We start from the raw sequence: 17,614 nt of genomic DNA on the forward strand, positions 1-17,614 counted from the left end.
GGTTGTTGCATAAGTCATGATAATCAACAGAATCAAGGACACTTTTCGACAAGGTATGAGGGTTATAAAGCTACTTTTTTTAAAAATTAAAATAGTAACACTTATCTAAGTTGTATTCTACAACTTACTGTTATGCTAACCTCTTGTATGAGAAGTCATATTGTTCAACATGTGGTAAAAATGGCTGAGCTTTTCCAACTTTTACTCTTTTAATTTACAACGGCAAAAATCAACTTTTTTATTCTGTTAACCCACTCTTCTTTCTAGAAAGTTTGGTAAAAGATCATTCAATTTTAAGATATTGAGAGAAACACTTTCAAAAGCTAGTTGACTAGACTTGGCAAGCATCAAAGAAATTTCATAAATAAAAGTCCAATATATTAACTAGGCACCTTCTTAGTTGTTTCAAACATTGTTTTCCATTTAATCTTTTAATCTTAATTAGATCCTGAAGATTGATCATGGATTCTATTTCAGCTTCAGAACAGCGCATAGAGAATAATGTCAACAATAAGCAGTTTCTTCCAAGAAAGCCTGTAAATTATGCACCAATTTCTCTCATGTTTTGTAACTGTTAAAAGCTGTATTTTCTTTTTCTTTCTCTAACCTTCTTATTTTGTTTCATAACAAAGGCAAGACAACCAAATCCAGTTGTATATCGAAAACTGCGTCGAGGATCAGCTGCAGCCAGAATTCCTGAGAAGCAAACAGAGGCAAGGCCATGTTAATTTCTTCCTCTATTTTGTGTTTTTCTTTTCTTTTTGTAACATGTATCTGGTGTTGATATTAACAGCTTTCTACTAAGGAGTTATTGAGAACTATTGCGTTCTTGACATACGCTAATGGTACACAGGTATTTTACGATTGGATCCATTTGCCTTAGTAGATTTCAATTTATGTATAACTTTGAAAAATCAAAGTTGTTATGTGTAGACTATGTATATGACTTTTGACTCTGCAGCCTGACAAAGCATATATCAACGATGAGAGGGAAGAGTGGATCACAAATAGTGAGGACGAGCGTGATGAAAAGGGAAAACAAGAAATCGAGATGTCAATACAGAAATTTAGCAACCACAACAACAATGACTACATCAAAAAGCAGAAAAAGAAAAGTAACCATATTGACAAGGTAAGTAGTAGTTGTCTAGATTTGCTTTCTCATAGTTATAAAAAGATATTTATTTATTTTTTTTATCATCACCGGTTTAGTCCGGTTTGGGGTCAGTTCTGGCATCAAATAGTTTCAGCCCCCTCCCGGTCGCAGTTGCGCTGGATCAAACCGAGATGCTCCCTACCAAGTCTAGCGCCAATCACCACTAGACCAACTAACGATTGCTTTTAAAAATATTCTAATCACATTTAATTTCTTTAATTATATCAATATTATTCCTTCAACTCATTTAATCTTTTTAGATGTGTTTAAGATTTGTCCAAGAAAATTTATAAAGGTCATTGAAGCCATGGTTTTATTTTTATTTTTTTGAAATACTTGTCAAAATTGTATGACATGTAATATGAGTGTCATACAAGTGTGTCATAGCGATTCAACTATTTTTTCTATAGCGATTCAACTATTTTTTTCTAGAACATGTGTCACATAGGTATCATACAATGGTCAAATACCAATATGTGTCGTACGTGTATCATATAGGTGTCAGGACACTAATAGGTATCCTACAAATATCAGGCGCATCTTGGATACCATGCCTAATCTGAAGGTGTTTGTGCTACCCAGCTTTCTAGTGCTATGAAATGGAATTTGTATGACTATCGAGATGAACCGTAGCCAAATGGCATCTTAACACAAGAACCTCCGAAAATTTGAAGACATCTCTAATGATATCATATTTTTATATTATCTTGCACATTGGTCTTACAATAACTGAGCTCATTTTTTAAAATTGACAGACAAAGGTAAACAAGGAATGTTGCGGTGTTTCTCGTTCCCCCTCCCACGTGATATACGTGAAAGACACGATCCAAACTTCAGGTTGCAACCAAGAACAAGGATTAACACAAAAGTTTCACGCCTTTTGCAAAGCATTTATACAATTCTGTTTAGAAGAGATAATTTGTCCACAAGAAGATCGTGCTGCATTGGCAATTAAGTTATATGGGATTCAAGCAGCACTTTTATCAGCTTTGGGAAATCCATTTGAAAATCTATCACAAACCATGGCTTCAAGAAACACTTCACAAATACATCTAGTAAGCTCAGAGAAAGCATTTATTGGTTTCTTACCAGCAATGATATGGAGTGGAATGATCACATTGAGCTTTTTATACACAGTGATGGTAGTTTGGTCATTGAGTTATCGGGTTCCTATTATCTCTATGTTATGTCTTTGTCTTCTGTATTGTTTCTCTGTGTTGGTAGCTGCAGCTTCAGGGTTTAACGTTATATATGGGACGTTTAGAATTAGTGGCATTTTATTTGCTTCTTTAGGAGTTCTTACTTTTATTATCGTCCTTTTTGTTTTGATCATGTTGGTGCTTTTTGTTTGCTGGCGACGTACAGACCAAGTAGTGGGATCAAAGTGACTATTTGTTTTAGTAGCACCATGGTATTTTTTTTTTTTTTTGAATCAAAGGGAATTGTATTAATTCAAAAACAATAAAGTACATGGTGATCGCTTGGATCCAACCAGACAAATAACAAATACAGGGTAAACTACATCAGTAAAGTAGCTATATGCTTTTTCAGCTTATTCGTATACCAGCCCCTATAAACTATAATTTCCTTTATAGTATCAACTATATTTCTATGAACATTTTGACGAAATACGACTTCATTTCTAAAGGACCATATTTCGTATAGTATTTCTGTGTAGGCCATTTTGAGAAGCATAGCCTTCCAACCTTTCCTGTCAGTATTATGAATCAACCAACGGACTTCCGCATCCCAATTTGTTGGATTATGGTGAATATTAAGCCATTCAAAAACCTGAATCCAAACCTGCTTTGTGACCACACATTGAAAGAAAAGGTGATCAAGAGTTTCATTACTTGTCTCACACAGACTACATTTCGATTCTTGGATAAATCCAAATCTTATTAATCTATCCTTCGTGGGCAAACGACCATGACAGATCAGCCAAAGATTCATCACTGCCCTTGGCCTTGCTCGATTACGCTGAAGCAAACTACACCATGGGACAGTACCTGTAACCTCCAAACTATTCAAATACATTTTCTTCATCACAAACTTTCTCTCTTGCATTTGTTTTTCCCAATCATGATGAAAATGATAAGCAAGCTCGCGATATCCCAGAATAGTTTTAATCAACCAGGACCAATGGGGTCTAATGTCAACAAGGAATGGATCTCTATTTTTTATAAAATGCATATGCACCCATTGAACCCACAGATTGTCAGCTTTTCTACAAATATTCCATAAACATTTCAACATACAAACATCATTCCAAATATCAAGGTTTACCACATCTAGGCCACCCTGGGTAATGGGTTTGGTGACCGTTTTCCAAGCCACAGGACTCTTGGATGTAATACTATCAGTACCTGACCAGACGAAAGATCGACAGATACTGTCTATCTTTTTTAGAACAAATTTGGGGAGTGGGAAACAAGCCATCCAGTATTGAGTAGTAGCCAAAATCACACTCTTTACCAGAAGGAGTCTACCTGCATAGCTGAGTAATCTAGAAGTCCAGTGGGTAATCCTACTAACTATTTTCTCAATGAGAGGCAGATAATGATTAATAGTTAGCTTCTTACTTGTAAGCGGCACCCCTAGGTATTTCACCGGAAAATCTCCCACTTCAAAACCTGTAATGTTGCAGATGTAATTCCTTGTAGCTTCATCTACACTACCAAAGAACACTTTACACTTGCTAGGATTAATAATCAGGCCTGTATCAGCTGAGAACTTGTTAACGACATCAATCATCTTCTCTACTGATTTACCATTACCTTTACAGAACATCAGGACGTCATCCGCAAACGTCAAATGCGTCAGATTCATTTTCTGACATTTTGGATGGTGGTGAAAATCAGGGTGCATCTGCATTTTAATTAATAACCTGTTGAAGTATTCCATCATGATAACAAACAACAATGGGGAAATAGGATCCCCCTGCCGAATACCTCTGCAAGCCTGCATGGGTGCTGTCATTATGCCATTAATATTAAATTCATATGAGACTGTTTTGACCGTAGCCAAAATCCAACCCACAAAAATTGTGGGTAGGCCCAACTCAATCATAATGTCCTCTAGAGCCCTCCAGTCGACCATATCATATGCTTTTTGGAGGTCTAGTTGCAACATGCATCTCGATATCCCTTGTTTTCTACTATAACCATTCACCAGCTCATATGCCAACATAATGTGATTATGGATGTTTTGGCCGGGGATAAAAGCTGCTTGATTCAAACTGATAACATCTGGGAGGACCTTCCCGAGTCTTGCCGTTAAAATCCTGGAAATGATTTTGTAAAAGGTAGAGCAGCCCGCAATGGGTCTAAAGTCTTTTACCTCACTTGCACCAATGTGTTTTGGAATTAATGTCACAATGGTTCTGTTGAAATTCCTGTGCATCGTACCTTTATTGAAAAACTCTTCAACAGCAGCAAAGACATCTCTTTTTATAATGTGCCAACATTTCTTGAAAAAATAGGCACCATAACCATCAATCCCGGGAGATTTAGTATCGCCTATCCCTTTTAAAGCAGCCTCCACTTCATCCATTGTCACAGTTCTGATAAGATTCTTTCTGTGATCTAAACTAACTTGATTGCCGGCTCTCATAACTTCCACGTCAATATGGTTGAGAGTAGTACTTGCAGTACCCATAAGCTTCCCGTAAAATTCCAGTATCTCATGTTCCAGATCAGATTGTGAAGTTAATATCGTGCCATCTGCCTTTTTCAGCAAGCTTACGCGTTTGTGGGAATGTCTTGCTTTCACATAAGCATGGAAAAAAGCACTATTTTCATCACCCATTTTGATCCAATCTATTTTCGCCGTCTGCGTCAATTTACTTGCCTCAATGGAATTCCATGTTGTAAGTTCATCTGTCATCCTTTTTATATTTTCTATTTTGCTACTGTTGAAGCGATCCCGTTGTAATTCTGTCTGAGCATCAAGGAGATCTTTCCTCAGTTTCGTAATATTACTTTTCACATCAGTATATGGCTGCTGCATTTTTCTTAACTGCCCACTTAATCTTTTCAACTTGTGCCAAAGAACAGCCATACGACTCCCTCGAGTTGGCAGATCCCAGTTACAAGAAACTGCATTATTGAATCCCTCTATTTCAGTGAGAAAATTATGGAACTTAAATGTGCCTCTCACTTTGGGCTGCTGCACTTTACGAAGCACGAGAAGTGCATGGTCCGACACCAATGGAGGTAGTATGTCGAGGACCATATCAGCATAATGATGAATCCATTCTGAGTTTACTAGTGCTCTGTCAATGCGAGAATAAATCGGATCAGCTGCTCTTTTATTGGTCCAAGTGAAGTAGTCTCCATTGCTTTCCAATTCACTAAGTCCAACAGTATTCATCATGTGTTGAATATCGGTGTATTCGGCTTCAGTTACCAAATTTCCGCCTATTCTGTCCTGGGCCTTAGTAACATTGTTGTTGTAATCGCCCAATAGGATCCATGCTTCTTTACCTGCACCTTGAATGGATTCAATATCCTTCCATAGCTTTTTCCTGTTTTCTAACTCATTACACGCGTAAATAGCCGTCAGCCAGAACACGAAATTTCCAGCAGTATCATTGACACGACAATGAAGCATTTGATTAGTGCTAGTTACGTATTGAATAATGTATCTGTCATTATTCCAGTACAGCCAGATTCTTCCGTTCGGATGATGCGCATAATTGTCGAGATACTCTCCTTTTATGCCAAGCTTCTCTCTAATTTTTGTGGCTTTGTTCGCTTTGACTCTTGTTTCATGGAACAATATAATGTCGGGTTGGATCTCTCGAAGACGGGAGCTTATCTCCTTGAGTTTTCCAACTTTATTTAGCCCCCTCACGTTCCAAGAGACTAGCATGGTCCCCGGTCAACGGTTTGAGGGTCATTCAAAACCTCCAAAACCGTAAATCCATTGACAGAAGGCATAAAGTTACAGGATTCAATGGATATAGCATTTCGATTTCGTCCTTTTGATGAACTCTTAGCCTTGGTCCAATTATCTTCAAATGTATCTGTTGGATCCCTCACCGGATTTTTTGGTGTGGTATGCTCCACCATGAAAGAATTTTTGGGCGTTGGCAGTTTTGATTTTTCTATAGCAGGCTGAGTTTCAGGTTCAGTTTGTGCAGGAATTGCCAAGCTTGTCTCAACTTGTTTTGCAGTGTCTGGATTTTTCAAATGTTGATTTGTTCTTGGTTTCCACATTTTTCGTTTTAGCTCTTCAACACATTTATGCCCTGTTTTCTGACATTTATCACAGAATTTTGGTCTCCACTCGTACTCTATCGGTTGCATTAGGACATTCCCTTCCTTATCCTTTAGTGCAATCTCGTCTTTCAATTTTCTTGTTATGTCTACCTCCACCAGCATCCTTGCATAAGTGACTCTGAGCTTGTGAGTGGTACACTCATCTGTTACCATTGGCACACCAATTGCACTGCCAATTTTATCGAGTGTACGGTCTCCCCAAAGGTGCAAAGGTAATTTTGGTAATTTGATCCAGATTGGCATTGTTCGGAGCATGTCTTTCTTCATATTAAAATCAGCCTTCCATTCTTTGATTACCATTGGCAATCCTCTGATTGTATAAGGTCCCTTTTGCATCACCGAATCCTTTTGTAGCACCATGGTATTAATATCTTAAAAATGTTTATGTGTAGTAATGGAATATTTTTTCTTAGGTAGATATTTTAAGAGAATTAGTTTTGTCATAGTGATAGACTCTTTCGTAAGATTTGTTTAGAAGTATTAGTTTTCTGAGTGATTCAATGAGGATTTGTGAGATTATTCATCGTTGGCGTTTAAACTCAGATAAGTAAAGCCATGATGTTATGAGACTAATCGATGTTGTGAGATTATTCATTTGTGAGATTATTCATCGTTGGCGTTTAAACTAAGAGAATTAGTTTTGTCATAGTGATAGACTCTTTCATAATGATCTTTTACCGCAAAGCTATATCATGACATCCAATTTTGTGATAGTTCATTCTTGTTGTAATTGATTAGTAAAGCCATGATGTTATGAGACCAATCGATAAAACTGTGCCTACCATATTTGTCCTCTGACCGTTGAATTCTGTTATCTCTATTGTGATGCCTATATAGTTTTTTTTTGAAAAGCCAAAACAAAATTTTATTAATAGAACATCTTAGGATATGCTGAGAGAAATTACACCTGAACAAGACCAATTCCACATAGCCACAACCAAAACAACCAATTAATACAAGAATTCCTAGAGCACTAACCAGCCCCCTGATACAACCAACACCAAACCATGACCGAATCTTTAAATCTCTCGACTCTGAGCCCACCAAACAGCCTGCAACAAATTCTTCTACAGATTACAATCACAAAATGGTAGAAAACCACAACCGGCCACACACAAAAACACAGCCAGCCCTGGAACGCCACAAACCAGCAGGAAAATGCATAACGCTATGAGAAACACGACTGCACATCCCTGCACCATCACAAACCAGCTCTTAGCCGATCCAACTCTTCCACCACTGCTACCTTCTCTGTCACAAATTTCCAGCAGGACAAACAACCAAGACTAACTCCATTCGGCGCACCTGCACAACCTAAACTCACAAAATCATAATCACTATAAGTAGGCAATTGGATTTGATAAGGCAATTGGATTTGATAACCACTGGTTAAGGGAGTAATCAAATCCCTTCACTTTATATTTCAGCAAATTCCAAGACAACAATCGAGTACACTCTAACAATTTTTCTCCATTAAAATCCTTATTTCTGAACACCTTTTCGTTCCGACCTTTCCACAAGTTTCAAATGCAAGCGAACCAAATAGTTCTCAATCTCTCTCCTTTCTCCCTACCACCATCGAATAAACCACCAAATTGTGCAAAATTTTCATAAGTATTTGATACTCTTGATGCCAAATGTTGCGGCAAAACACAATCATAAGATAACAGTGATAAGCAATGATGAGAGGGAGAAAGAATGAGAGTTGGTAACCGGTTATAAAGAGCTATCTTGGCCAACTCGAATAGTTTGTTTTTTCTGTCAACTCAATCCGTTTATTTTTTCTAACACTCTCATTCTCTCCAGTAGCTCTTTATAACCTGTTAACTGATTACTGGAACTTGTTGTAATCAGTTATAACTCCAAAGTAACCGGTTACAAACAACCAATTGAATCACCAATTTTCTCAACACTCACATGTATGGCCATTTACATACAAAAGTTCTGAATATAGATGGTTCAAAGGATTCTCGATATTCTATCCATAGGTGGAAATTTGTTGTATGACTGGAATTGGTTCATCAGTAATATAGCATTTAGAGTTAGTGATGGAAAAAAAATATTTCTGTTTTGGAGGGATAAATGGATTGGTAGTCCATTACGAGAAGTTTTTCCAGGAGTTTTCTCAGTTTCTCTACTTCATAACGGAAGTATAGCAGATTCGGGTTGTTGGAAAGGCGATGGCTGGAGCTGGAGGGTCGAAAATGCAGAACCCGGTCTAATTCCTAAGCTGCAAAACCAGTATGCAGAATTGAAGGAATCGCTACAGGGTATTCAACCGGACAGAACGGGAAAGGACATGTATGTATGGAATCGATACATACCGGATGAAGTAAATGGAGTCTCGGTCAAATTGTCTTACAGGCTAATGAACTCAGCAGCCAATCAGAATGAGGTAGAGGGTGGTTTGAAGAAAGCAATTATAAATCTGTGGAATACGAATATGCAGTCCAAAACAAAGTTCCAGTTGGAGATTGTTACTAAATCGCGAGAAAAATTGCATAAAAAGAAAAACATATCAAACAATTGTTCTTCGTGTTTTATTCATGTTAATTGTATAGATATTTTGCACATGTATTCATGCTCATTACAAACACTGCACATATGCTATCATATGACCATTTCCTTGCAGAATTCTACAAAATTTAAAGAAAACGAAGACATTAAATCAAACAGCATATTAATATCTTAAATTTTCAAAGAGTTGCAACAAGAAGATTTCTCAGAAATAAGTCAAACTGCGTCCGAGTTCTGAGCTTCAATATCATTATGGCCGCTCGTAAGAGGAGCCAATTCTTCTTTACGAGAACCTTCTTCCTCCATCTCATAGGAAAATTCACAACTACTAGCCCATAAAACTGCATGAAGCAAAACTACAGGCACACTGCAAGTCATAGTAACTGCAAAATGAATACCTGCATCTGTCAAAATCAGCTGAATTGCAGTTGCAATAAATAGCAAACTCAATATAATCCTTTTATCTATGATTCTATGCAGCAAAACTGAATTAGGACATGCTCTTAATAGTAAACAATAGAGGGTTGTCACATAAGTCATGATAACCAACAGAATCAAGGACACTTTTCGACAAGGTATGAGGGTTATGAAGAGTATGATCCAAATAAATAGTGTGTAATATAACCCCAAATTCCCTAAGTTTCTTATGATACGAGACGCCGCAGCTTCTGCTGTTAAGGGAATGTTAATTGGACAGTAGAATTTGAAATCAGCAAATGGTTTTTCATGCTGTCCTTTTGGTTCAGTCGCGTTAGTTGTTGGAGATGAAAGTTTTGAGGATGCTGGTATTCTATGTGTGGTTCCAAGGTTTGCCATGAAAGCTTTGAAGTGGAAACTGGAAAATCAAAGAAAGGATCAGTTGAAAAGTGCTTCTGATGAACAACAGATGTTTTATAAAAGCTGAGTTGTTTTAGCTTGAATCTATCAATTCTTGATATACATATATAGAACCAAAAGAGGGGACATCAAATTCGCCGGTTACAGTAGCTTGAAGACTTAAAAAATTAAATACGAGTGAAAGACTAAGTCAAATATTATCATAGAATAATTTGCAAGTCAAATTTTATTTGGCCCTTATAGTTGTCTATATTACCATCTATCTACTAAACAAATAAAGATACCTTTTCTCTAAAAATTAAAATAGAAGCACTTAATTAAGCTCTATTCTATCAGAAGTTATTTTCCAACTTTAACTCTTTCTGAAGTGTTTTGCTATATCTAATTTACAACAGCAAAAAATCATCTTTTTGATACTGTTAACCCATTATTCTTTCTAGTAAGTTTGGTAAATGATCATTCTATTTTAAGAATATATTTTTCAAGTAATTATCTTTAAGATATTGAGAGAAATACTTTTTTAAAAATTACTATAAGTCTTCATGCTATCAATACTTCAAAGAAAAGTCTATGAAGAAAAGTCCAATATAGTAATTAGGCACCTTCTTAGTTGTTTCAAACATTGCTTTCAGTCAATTTCTTGGCACAAAGTCACTATAATGCCAAACCATTATGCCAAACTGTTAAATATTGATCTTTTTTCAAGTCAATACATCAAAAGGACTAGAAAATTAGCACAAGCAATGGATTTTATAACGACATAAGAATTCCCATCAAACTTTATCTTATTCAAAAACAAGATTAATGTACATGTTCTAGATGATAATGTACAACACTTTCCCTCTTCATTTGGGGAAGGAGTTCAGAGGGATGAACTATGCATGTTACAAGCTTTGATTTGATGAGTATAGGAGGAAAAGAACACTGAGATCAATCAATTAACGGTACGAAATAAATATCTTCTTCAAGCGCTATAACTATTATTACAATGGAGATTCTTTCCATGGTAATCTATCAAGGCCGTCAATAATGGCTCTTCGAAACTCATCATTATGGAGAATGAATGATGATACATGTCCGCCTGTGACCCATCTTACTTCAGAACCTGGCCAAGCTTTCTGCAGTTCTAGGACCGAGTGTTTCGGAATGTATCCGTCATCCTACAGAAAAATGTCGACGATGATTAGGAAGAGCGATACAATGGCAAATTGATAGAACCCGGATATTTAAGAAAAGTGTATTATTGACTGTAAATAGATAAGCTCAAAGCTCTTACAATGATGGAAAATAACAGAATGCAAGAGAAAACCATGAAATGCAATCATTTAACAATACAGGATAATCACAAAGACTGAAACAACCATGAAAATGGAAAAGCTATTTGAAAAAATGGATGTCATATGTAATTCTCTTCCAATCTTCATTGTACATGTACAAATTCAAGGTGATGGTGAGATACGGAACTTACAGTGGCGGAAACAAGGATTACAGCATCGGGGTTTTTAGGAATCGGAAAGCGTGTGACATCTGTGAGTGACAACACATTTCTCATCCGTTCTCTCACCTCCTCGAGTGTCATTACAACTTTCTCAGTTGCAAGGTCATTTCGCAGTGCTTCCCATGCAGTGCCGTGCTTTAAAATCCCCTCACAGAATGCCACAACTGCTGAATGTGGTGAGAGAAAAGGGAGTGTTGCAACCGGTGTAGGGTGAAGTGATCCAACCATTGCAGCATGTACTCCTCCTAGAGTTTGTAAAAAAAATGCCAAAATTATACACAAGGAAAAGCCAAGAGATTCTAAAAGTTCAACTAGTTTCATTTGCAACTTGTGAGACAAAGTGCAACATAGTTATTACATCTAAATGTTAAATAGGACTGAACATAAAAAACAGTGTTAGTATGGGTTTGGAACGAGTCTTACCCATACTAAGACCGCAGACACCCATCTTGCCGAAACCTGCCTCAGAGTCTAACCAGTGTAAGAGACTGCGTGCCTCTTCGATGGTTGCTCTTCCTAATATAAGCAAGTCACTTACACACAAAAGTTTTGCACCACGCTGCAGCACAGGACGTCTTTGTCCATAGAATGGACTGCAATTGCATAAATCAGATTAGGAATACAGAACGAACGTTAAATATGAGAAGTTCAAACCCCAAACAGAAAAAGGAAGGTTTTATTAATTTTGAAATAAGATCATTAAAAAAGCGACCCTGACCTCTCAAGCACCATGGTTGCGATATTTTCCTTCACCAATGGACCACCAAGACGCAGTCTTCTTTCAAATGTATGGTCACCGGTTCCTGCATGGGGAAAAATAAATACAACGTTTAAACAAAACAGGAAGAACTAAGAGACATAATCAAGGCTTGAAAGAAGACTAATATTCTAGGTTTTTTGTGTGTAGAATAGTTTTTCTCATTAATACAAACTTATCAAGCTTTCAACATGATGTTTTATTGCAATCGTCCCTTTCATGCAAAGAATCAATTCAATGATATAGAAAAGAAAGGTCATAAAATTAACAGAAATTGAAAATAGTTCGTTCATGGTTTTCACAAGTACATTCATCACTACTCAATCAGTTCAATTTTAACTCTTTCACAATGTGAAACTCTGGAGAGAGAGAAAATAAAACTATATTTTTTCATCTGCATAGTCTCTGACCAATTCTGGCATGGAATGAGATTCACACTATGCAACTAGTTTAAATACCTTAAAAACCTATTATACCGAACAATTCATCCCGAATAACATTCAATGTATTGTGCTGACCTTAAACAATGTCCTAGATTTGGGCTTCACAACTTGAAAGGAGTATGATTGTAAGGAACAAAAGATAGAATTATAGAAATAAATGGCTCAACATGTGGTCAATAAGTTTGTCAAGAGAGCAACAAACAGAAGGACATAGCCCTGTTCGGATAAACAACTGAATTAAGCGCTTACAGCATAAGTAGTTATCATATAAGTACTTACATATAAGCTATTTATATGACAAAAGATAATATGAAACTGTTTTCATATAAGCTATAAGTTACTTTCCATAAGCTATCCTTGAGAGCTTACGGGAATAAGCTGTAAACAGCTTATGCACATGTTCCATAAGCTCTTCCAATATCTTTTGTAACATGACTACCATGTCTAGTCTAAGCAATCCACTTTAACAAAGTAACAACAGCAACAACAAAGTCTTACCCCCATTACGTAGGGTCGGCTACACGGATCAACATCAACTTTCGCCATAATGTATGAGCATATTATAGTTTTCAATAATTCAACAAAATATTCCAACTCCACCAATTCAAGAAAAATATATACAAACTTGAGAATCAAATAAATACATCATATCTAAAAAAATTCAAAATTGATCAGAAAAAAATCAAACTAACAATACCTGCAAGATGAACAACACAGGACATTCTATGAGTCGGAACATTTTTTGGCATGAGAAAAGCCACCCTTGCAATGTGACTCTCAGGTGGCAATGCACCAAGAAGTTGATCCTCACAAGGGGTTCTAAAAACCCCTTCTCTCAAACAAGCCGTTCTAGTCTCCCAAACAGTTTTCCACACGGGTTGAATCTGAACAGGAGGCTGTGCACCCAATTCAGGGAACAGCTGATTAATCATCTTCTCTAACATATCTAGCTTTGTACCACCCCATCCTCTCGAGAAAAACGGAGTGCTGATCTTAGTTCTATGCATGAATGCTCCATAAACATGGTCTAATACATAATGAAGCATTCCCAGATTCACCGTCACCATTGTAAATAAAGTTTGAAACTTGGGAATGACCCAATGAAGAAAAGCGGAAGATTTGTTAAACCCAGTTGAGAAAAAATCAAAGGGTTATGAATGGAATTAGAAAAGAAAATGAAAAATCGGAGAGCGGAAAGAATGGCGGAAGAGGGGGGTGATTGTGACGTTTAGGATTGGATTTGGATTGGATTGTGGGGAGATCGGACGAGGATAGAGAAAGAGAGAAAAGCGGTTTCGTTTGGATTATATATATGCTGTGGGCGTAGAAAGACAGGTCACGGTGGATGAGGGACACCTATGACCTATCTCTCTCACCCCACCAACAACCTAACTTGAAGTTTATGCTGTCAAGAATTTCGACTGATTCTTTGGAATATTAGTATTTGAATTTGATTTACTACTAATAACAAAGTAAATTATCATATCATCATACTAAATTATAATCCTAAAAGTTCTTCCCACCAAAAATTCCCGCCAAAACTTTTAATTCTTCCCACCAAAAATTCCCGCCAAAACTTTTAATAAATAATAAATAAATAAATTAAATTAAAATTAATTAATTAAATAAATTAAAAACTCCCACTACTTTAAAAATATTTATTACTATTTATTTAATATTTATATTCATTTTAATTTAATTTATTATTTAATAAAAATTACTTTTCTTCCACTAACCCACTAACTCTTATATTCATTTAATTTTTATTAAATAAATAACTAATAGCTATAATTCATTTTTAAAAAATTAATAACTCCCACAAACTTCTCTCATCAAATTTTCCCACAAAAATTTATAATAATTAAATAAAAAACTCACCAAATTTTCCCACCAAAAATTTATAATAATTAAATAAAAAACTAATAATATTATTTTATTTCATATTTAAAAAAATCTTATATCTTCCCATTTAAACAAAATAGGCTTTAACCCCCTCTTAACCTAACTAAACCCACGTTTGATTTATTTGTACTAATAATTGAATAATTAAATTAAAACCAATTGTAATAATTAATTTTAGAAAATTAAAAACTACTCACTTAAACAAAATGGCTTTTAAACCACTCTTAATCGATTTACCCCAACTAAACCCACGTTTCCAAATTGAATAAATAAAAATAATAATAATTAATTTTAAAAAATTAATAACTTCTCATTTAAAAACCACTCTTAATCCATTAACCCCCAAGTAAACCCACGTTTCCAGATTAAATAAATAACACTTAATTTCACGTTTTCAAACTATATAAATGAAAAGACATTAAGGTGAAAATTTCAATTTCATGATATCCATTTAGATGAGAAGGTTCTTTCCCCTTTCTTATTCATTTTTAATTACTCAATTTCAATATAGGGTTCACCTTTCTTCAACTTCTTTATTCCATTTTATTATTTTTATTTGTTTGTATTTTACTGATTATGTTTCTATTTTTACTGAAATTAAAAAGAAACAATGTTAGATGTTATCCGCTCCACCATTTTCTCATTTCCTCTTTTTCAATACTTTGTAGTTTCAAATATTTGCAATTTGTAGAAGAATATGTCTGGATCTCCATATTTCCATTATTAATTTAATTTCTTCATGCTACCTCTTTTTTAATACCATTATTTGTAGTTCCAAATATTTGTAATTAGTAGAAATTATTTAAGAATCTATTCTTGAAGACTTTGGATTCCATACACAAATTTCTTCTTAGACTTTAATTGTTTTCTTTTCACTTCTCCATATTAGTTCTCTTTATACAATAATCTTTATTTTAAAGTTCTTCTAAGTTTTTTAATGTTTGTTAATTCTTTTTTTTTTTTTGCAGGTGTAAATTTAATTGTTAATGAAGTGAAATTGTGAAAGATGGAGGGCTTGAAGATGAATGTTATAATTCTTTTTAATTTATTTTTATTAGTTAATGTTATAATATATTACATTCTTTTAATTGTATTGACGTTTATCAGCATTTTATTATTTGTTCGTGGGTGGTTTTAAAGTTCTTATAACTTTATTAATGTTTGTTAGTTCTCACTTACATATTTTCATTTCATCCACACAATATCAAGAGAAAGCCAACAAAAGTAGTTGTTTTTTTCTTTTCACTTCTCCATATTATCTTTATACAATAGTCCTTCTTTTAGAGTTCTTCTAAGTTTGTCAATGTTTATTAACTCTTGATTTTTTTTTTTGCAGGTACAAATTAAAGGGTTAATGAAGTGAAATTGTGAAAAATGGAGGGCTAGAAGATAAATATTATAAAATTTTTAATTTATTTTAATTATTTAATAATATAATATATTATATTCTTTTAATTTTATTGACGTTTATTAGCCTTTTATTATATGTTTTTGGGTGGTTTTAAAGTTCTTATAATTTTATTAATGTTTGTTAGTTCTTACTTATAAATTTTGGAGAATTATGAAATAATTTTTTTTAAAGTTTTTATTGAAGAAGTTGGACTGTGCAAGATAGAGAATTATTAGATGAATGTTATAAAATTATTTATTAATTTTTTTAATTTCAATGTTATAATATATTATGTTATTTTAATTTTATTTATTTTTTAATATTTTTTTTAGTAGCTATTGCTTTTGAAGTTCTTTTATTTTATTCATGCTTATCAATTTAAATATATTTTTTTTACTAAATTTAAAATATTTTATTGATGATATAAAAAAACACAATCAATAAAAAACTTTAAATTATTTTTAAACATATAATTTTTTTTTAAAATTAAATAACATTTACCGTGCATCGCACGGGTAGACGGCTAGTTTGACTATAATTTAGGATGAAGAGAATATTATTAGTTTGTTTCTATAAATAATTAATTATATTAAAAAATTAAAATTTAATATGATAAAAAGAAAAACTAAAAAACAAAAGTTCATATTAAATAAAAAAATTAATAATTAGTAACTAATTTATTAAAATTAATATATTTAAAAAAAACACATATTGTTTAAATTTTAAAATGTCAAACAAATTAATAATATTTTAATTTTTATAAAAGTTCATTAAATTTATTTTATTATTTAAGAATTTTAAATGTTTTTATTATTAAATTTTATAAAAAAATATTTAAAATTAATTTTAAAAGTGTTGAATATGACTCGTATTCTTGGAAAAAAAAATTAAAATAACCAGGTTTAATAAATAAAATACAGAAAAAACCACCTTTTCAGGGTATTTACCAAACTGTCTAGGTTTGGGACATATTGGAAGAGAATGCGCCAAATGAAATGGCGCATGCATGTCACACAAGCCAAACCATTTGGCGCATAAGAAGGAAAATTAGGGCAAGAAATTGCAAGCCATTTGAAATGGCGCATGTGGCCATGTATTAACACATAGGCGCCAAACCAATTGGCTCCTATGTGTGGGCCATTTTTTTTTTTCAAAATTAACCCGTTTCGGGTATTTTCGCGTACCGTTTTCGATTTCGGTCTATTATTTTCGTAAAAACGTCTAATAAATCAAGTTTGTAAAATCTTATTAACCCTAAATAATGTAATGTATGCGTTATCGATATCGGTTTTTTATTAAAGCTCAATTTATTGATGAAAGACCGATGAAGGGTTACAAGAGGTGAACGGTTACAAGAGGTGGTAAGCGAAACTGATACATTGCATTAAAAAAAATACAGATTATACTAAACTTGCGACGATGTCGCGCCACGATTAGGGCATCTCTTTATATTGTGCCCCACCTGACGGCAAATGCTGCATTTTCGTTCCATTTTGTCGCGGACGTCCATTTCAGTCCTAATCCGTGTACTATTGGGACGCCCTTTTTTCTTTCGCCGCATTGCGTCGTTGTGCCAAACTACCTCTCCATCATACTCAGGCCAGTAATCCTCCTTGGCCACCACAGGAAACGCAACACTGTAAACTCTGAGCAACGTCTGAGTCTTGTAAATCGGAGACAGTAGTGATATAGCGTCGCGGTGGGCATACGCACATGCAGCTATGACGTGTGAGCAAGGCATACGAAAAGCTTGAAACCTTCCACAGTCGCACCAATCTTCGTCAAGAAGAACCCTATATTGTTGCCTTGGCAGTCCCTCATTGTGGTCAATT

At 34.5% G+C, this 17,614-nt stretch overlaps 3 protein-coding genes across 3 annotated transcripts; 1 reads left to right on the forward strand and 2 right to left on the reverse strand.

Annotated features, from left to right (window-relative positions):
• Positions 1-381: 381 nt before the first annotated feature.
• On the forward strand, positions 382-3,249 carry LOC131621532 (uncharacterized). The gene is made up of 5 exons (XM_058892574.1): positions 382-536; positions 633-713; positions 794-853; positions 962-1,132; positions 1,912-3,249. The coding sequence occupies exons 1-5, from the start codon at positions 462-464 to the stop codon at positions 2,542-2,544; spliced, it is 1,020 nt and encodes a 339-aa protein (XP_058748557.1). The 5' UTR covers positions 382-461; the 3' UTR covers positions 2,545-3,249.
• Positions 3,250-8,954: 5,705 nt separating this feature from the next.
• On the reverse strand, positions 8,955-9,971 carry LOC131621533 (PRA1 family protein F1-like). Its single transcript, XM_058892575.1, has one exon. The coding sequence runs from the start codon at positions 9,769-9,771 to the stop codon at positions 9,172-9,174; it is 600 nt and encodes a 199-aa protein (XP_058748558.1). The 5' UTR covers positions 9,772-9,971; the 3' UTR covers positions 8,955-9,171.
• A 588-nt stretch (positions 9,972-10,559) lies between these two features.
• On the reverse strand, positions 10,560-13,912 carry LOC131621534 (uncharacterized). Its single transcript, XM_058892576.1, has 5 exons — positions 13,188-13,912; positions 12,009-12,093; positions 11,714-11,883; positions 11,261-11,535; positions 10,560-10,952 (listed from the first exon to the last, which is right to left on the reverse strand). The coding sequence occupies exons 1-5, from the start codon at positions 13,555-13,557 to the stop codon at positions 10,776-10,778; spliced, it is 1,077 nt and encodes a 358-aa protein (XP_058748559.1). The 5' UTR covers positions 13,558-13,912; the 3' UTR covers positions 10,560-10,775.
• Between the last annotated feature and the right edge of the window lie 3,702 nt (positions 13,913-17,614).

Source organism: Vicia villosa, unplaced genomic scaffold, assembly GCF_029867415.1.
Source record: "Vicia villosa cultivar HV-30 ecotype Madison, WI unplaced genomic scaffold, Vvil1.0 ctg.000009F_1_1_3, whole genome shotgun sequence".
NCBI lineage: Eukaryota > Viridiplantae > Streptophyta > Magnoliopsida > Fabales > Fabaceae > Vicia > Vicia villosa.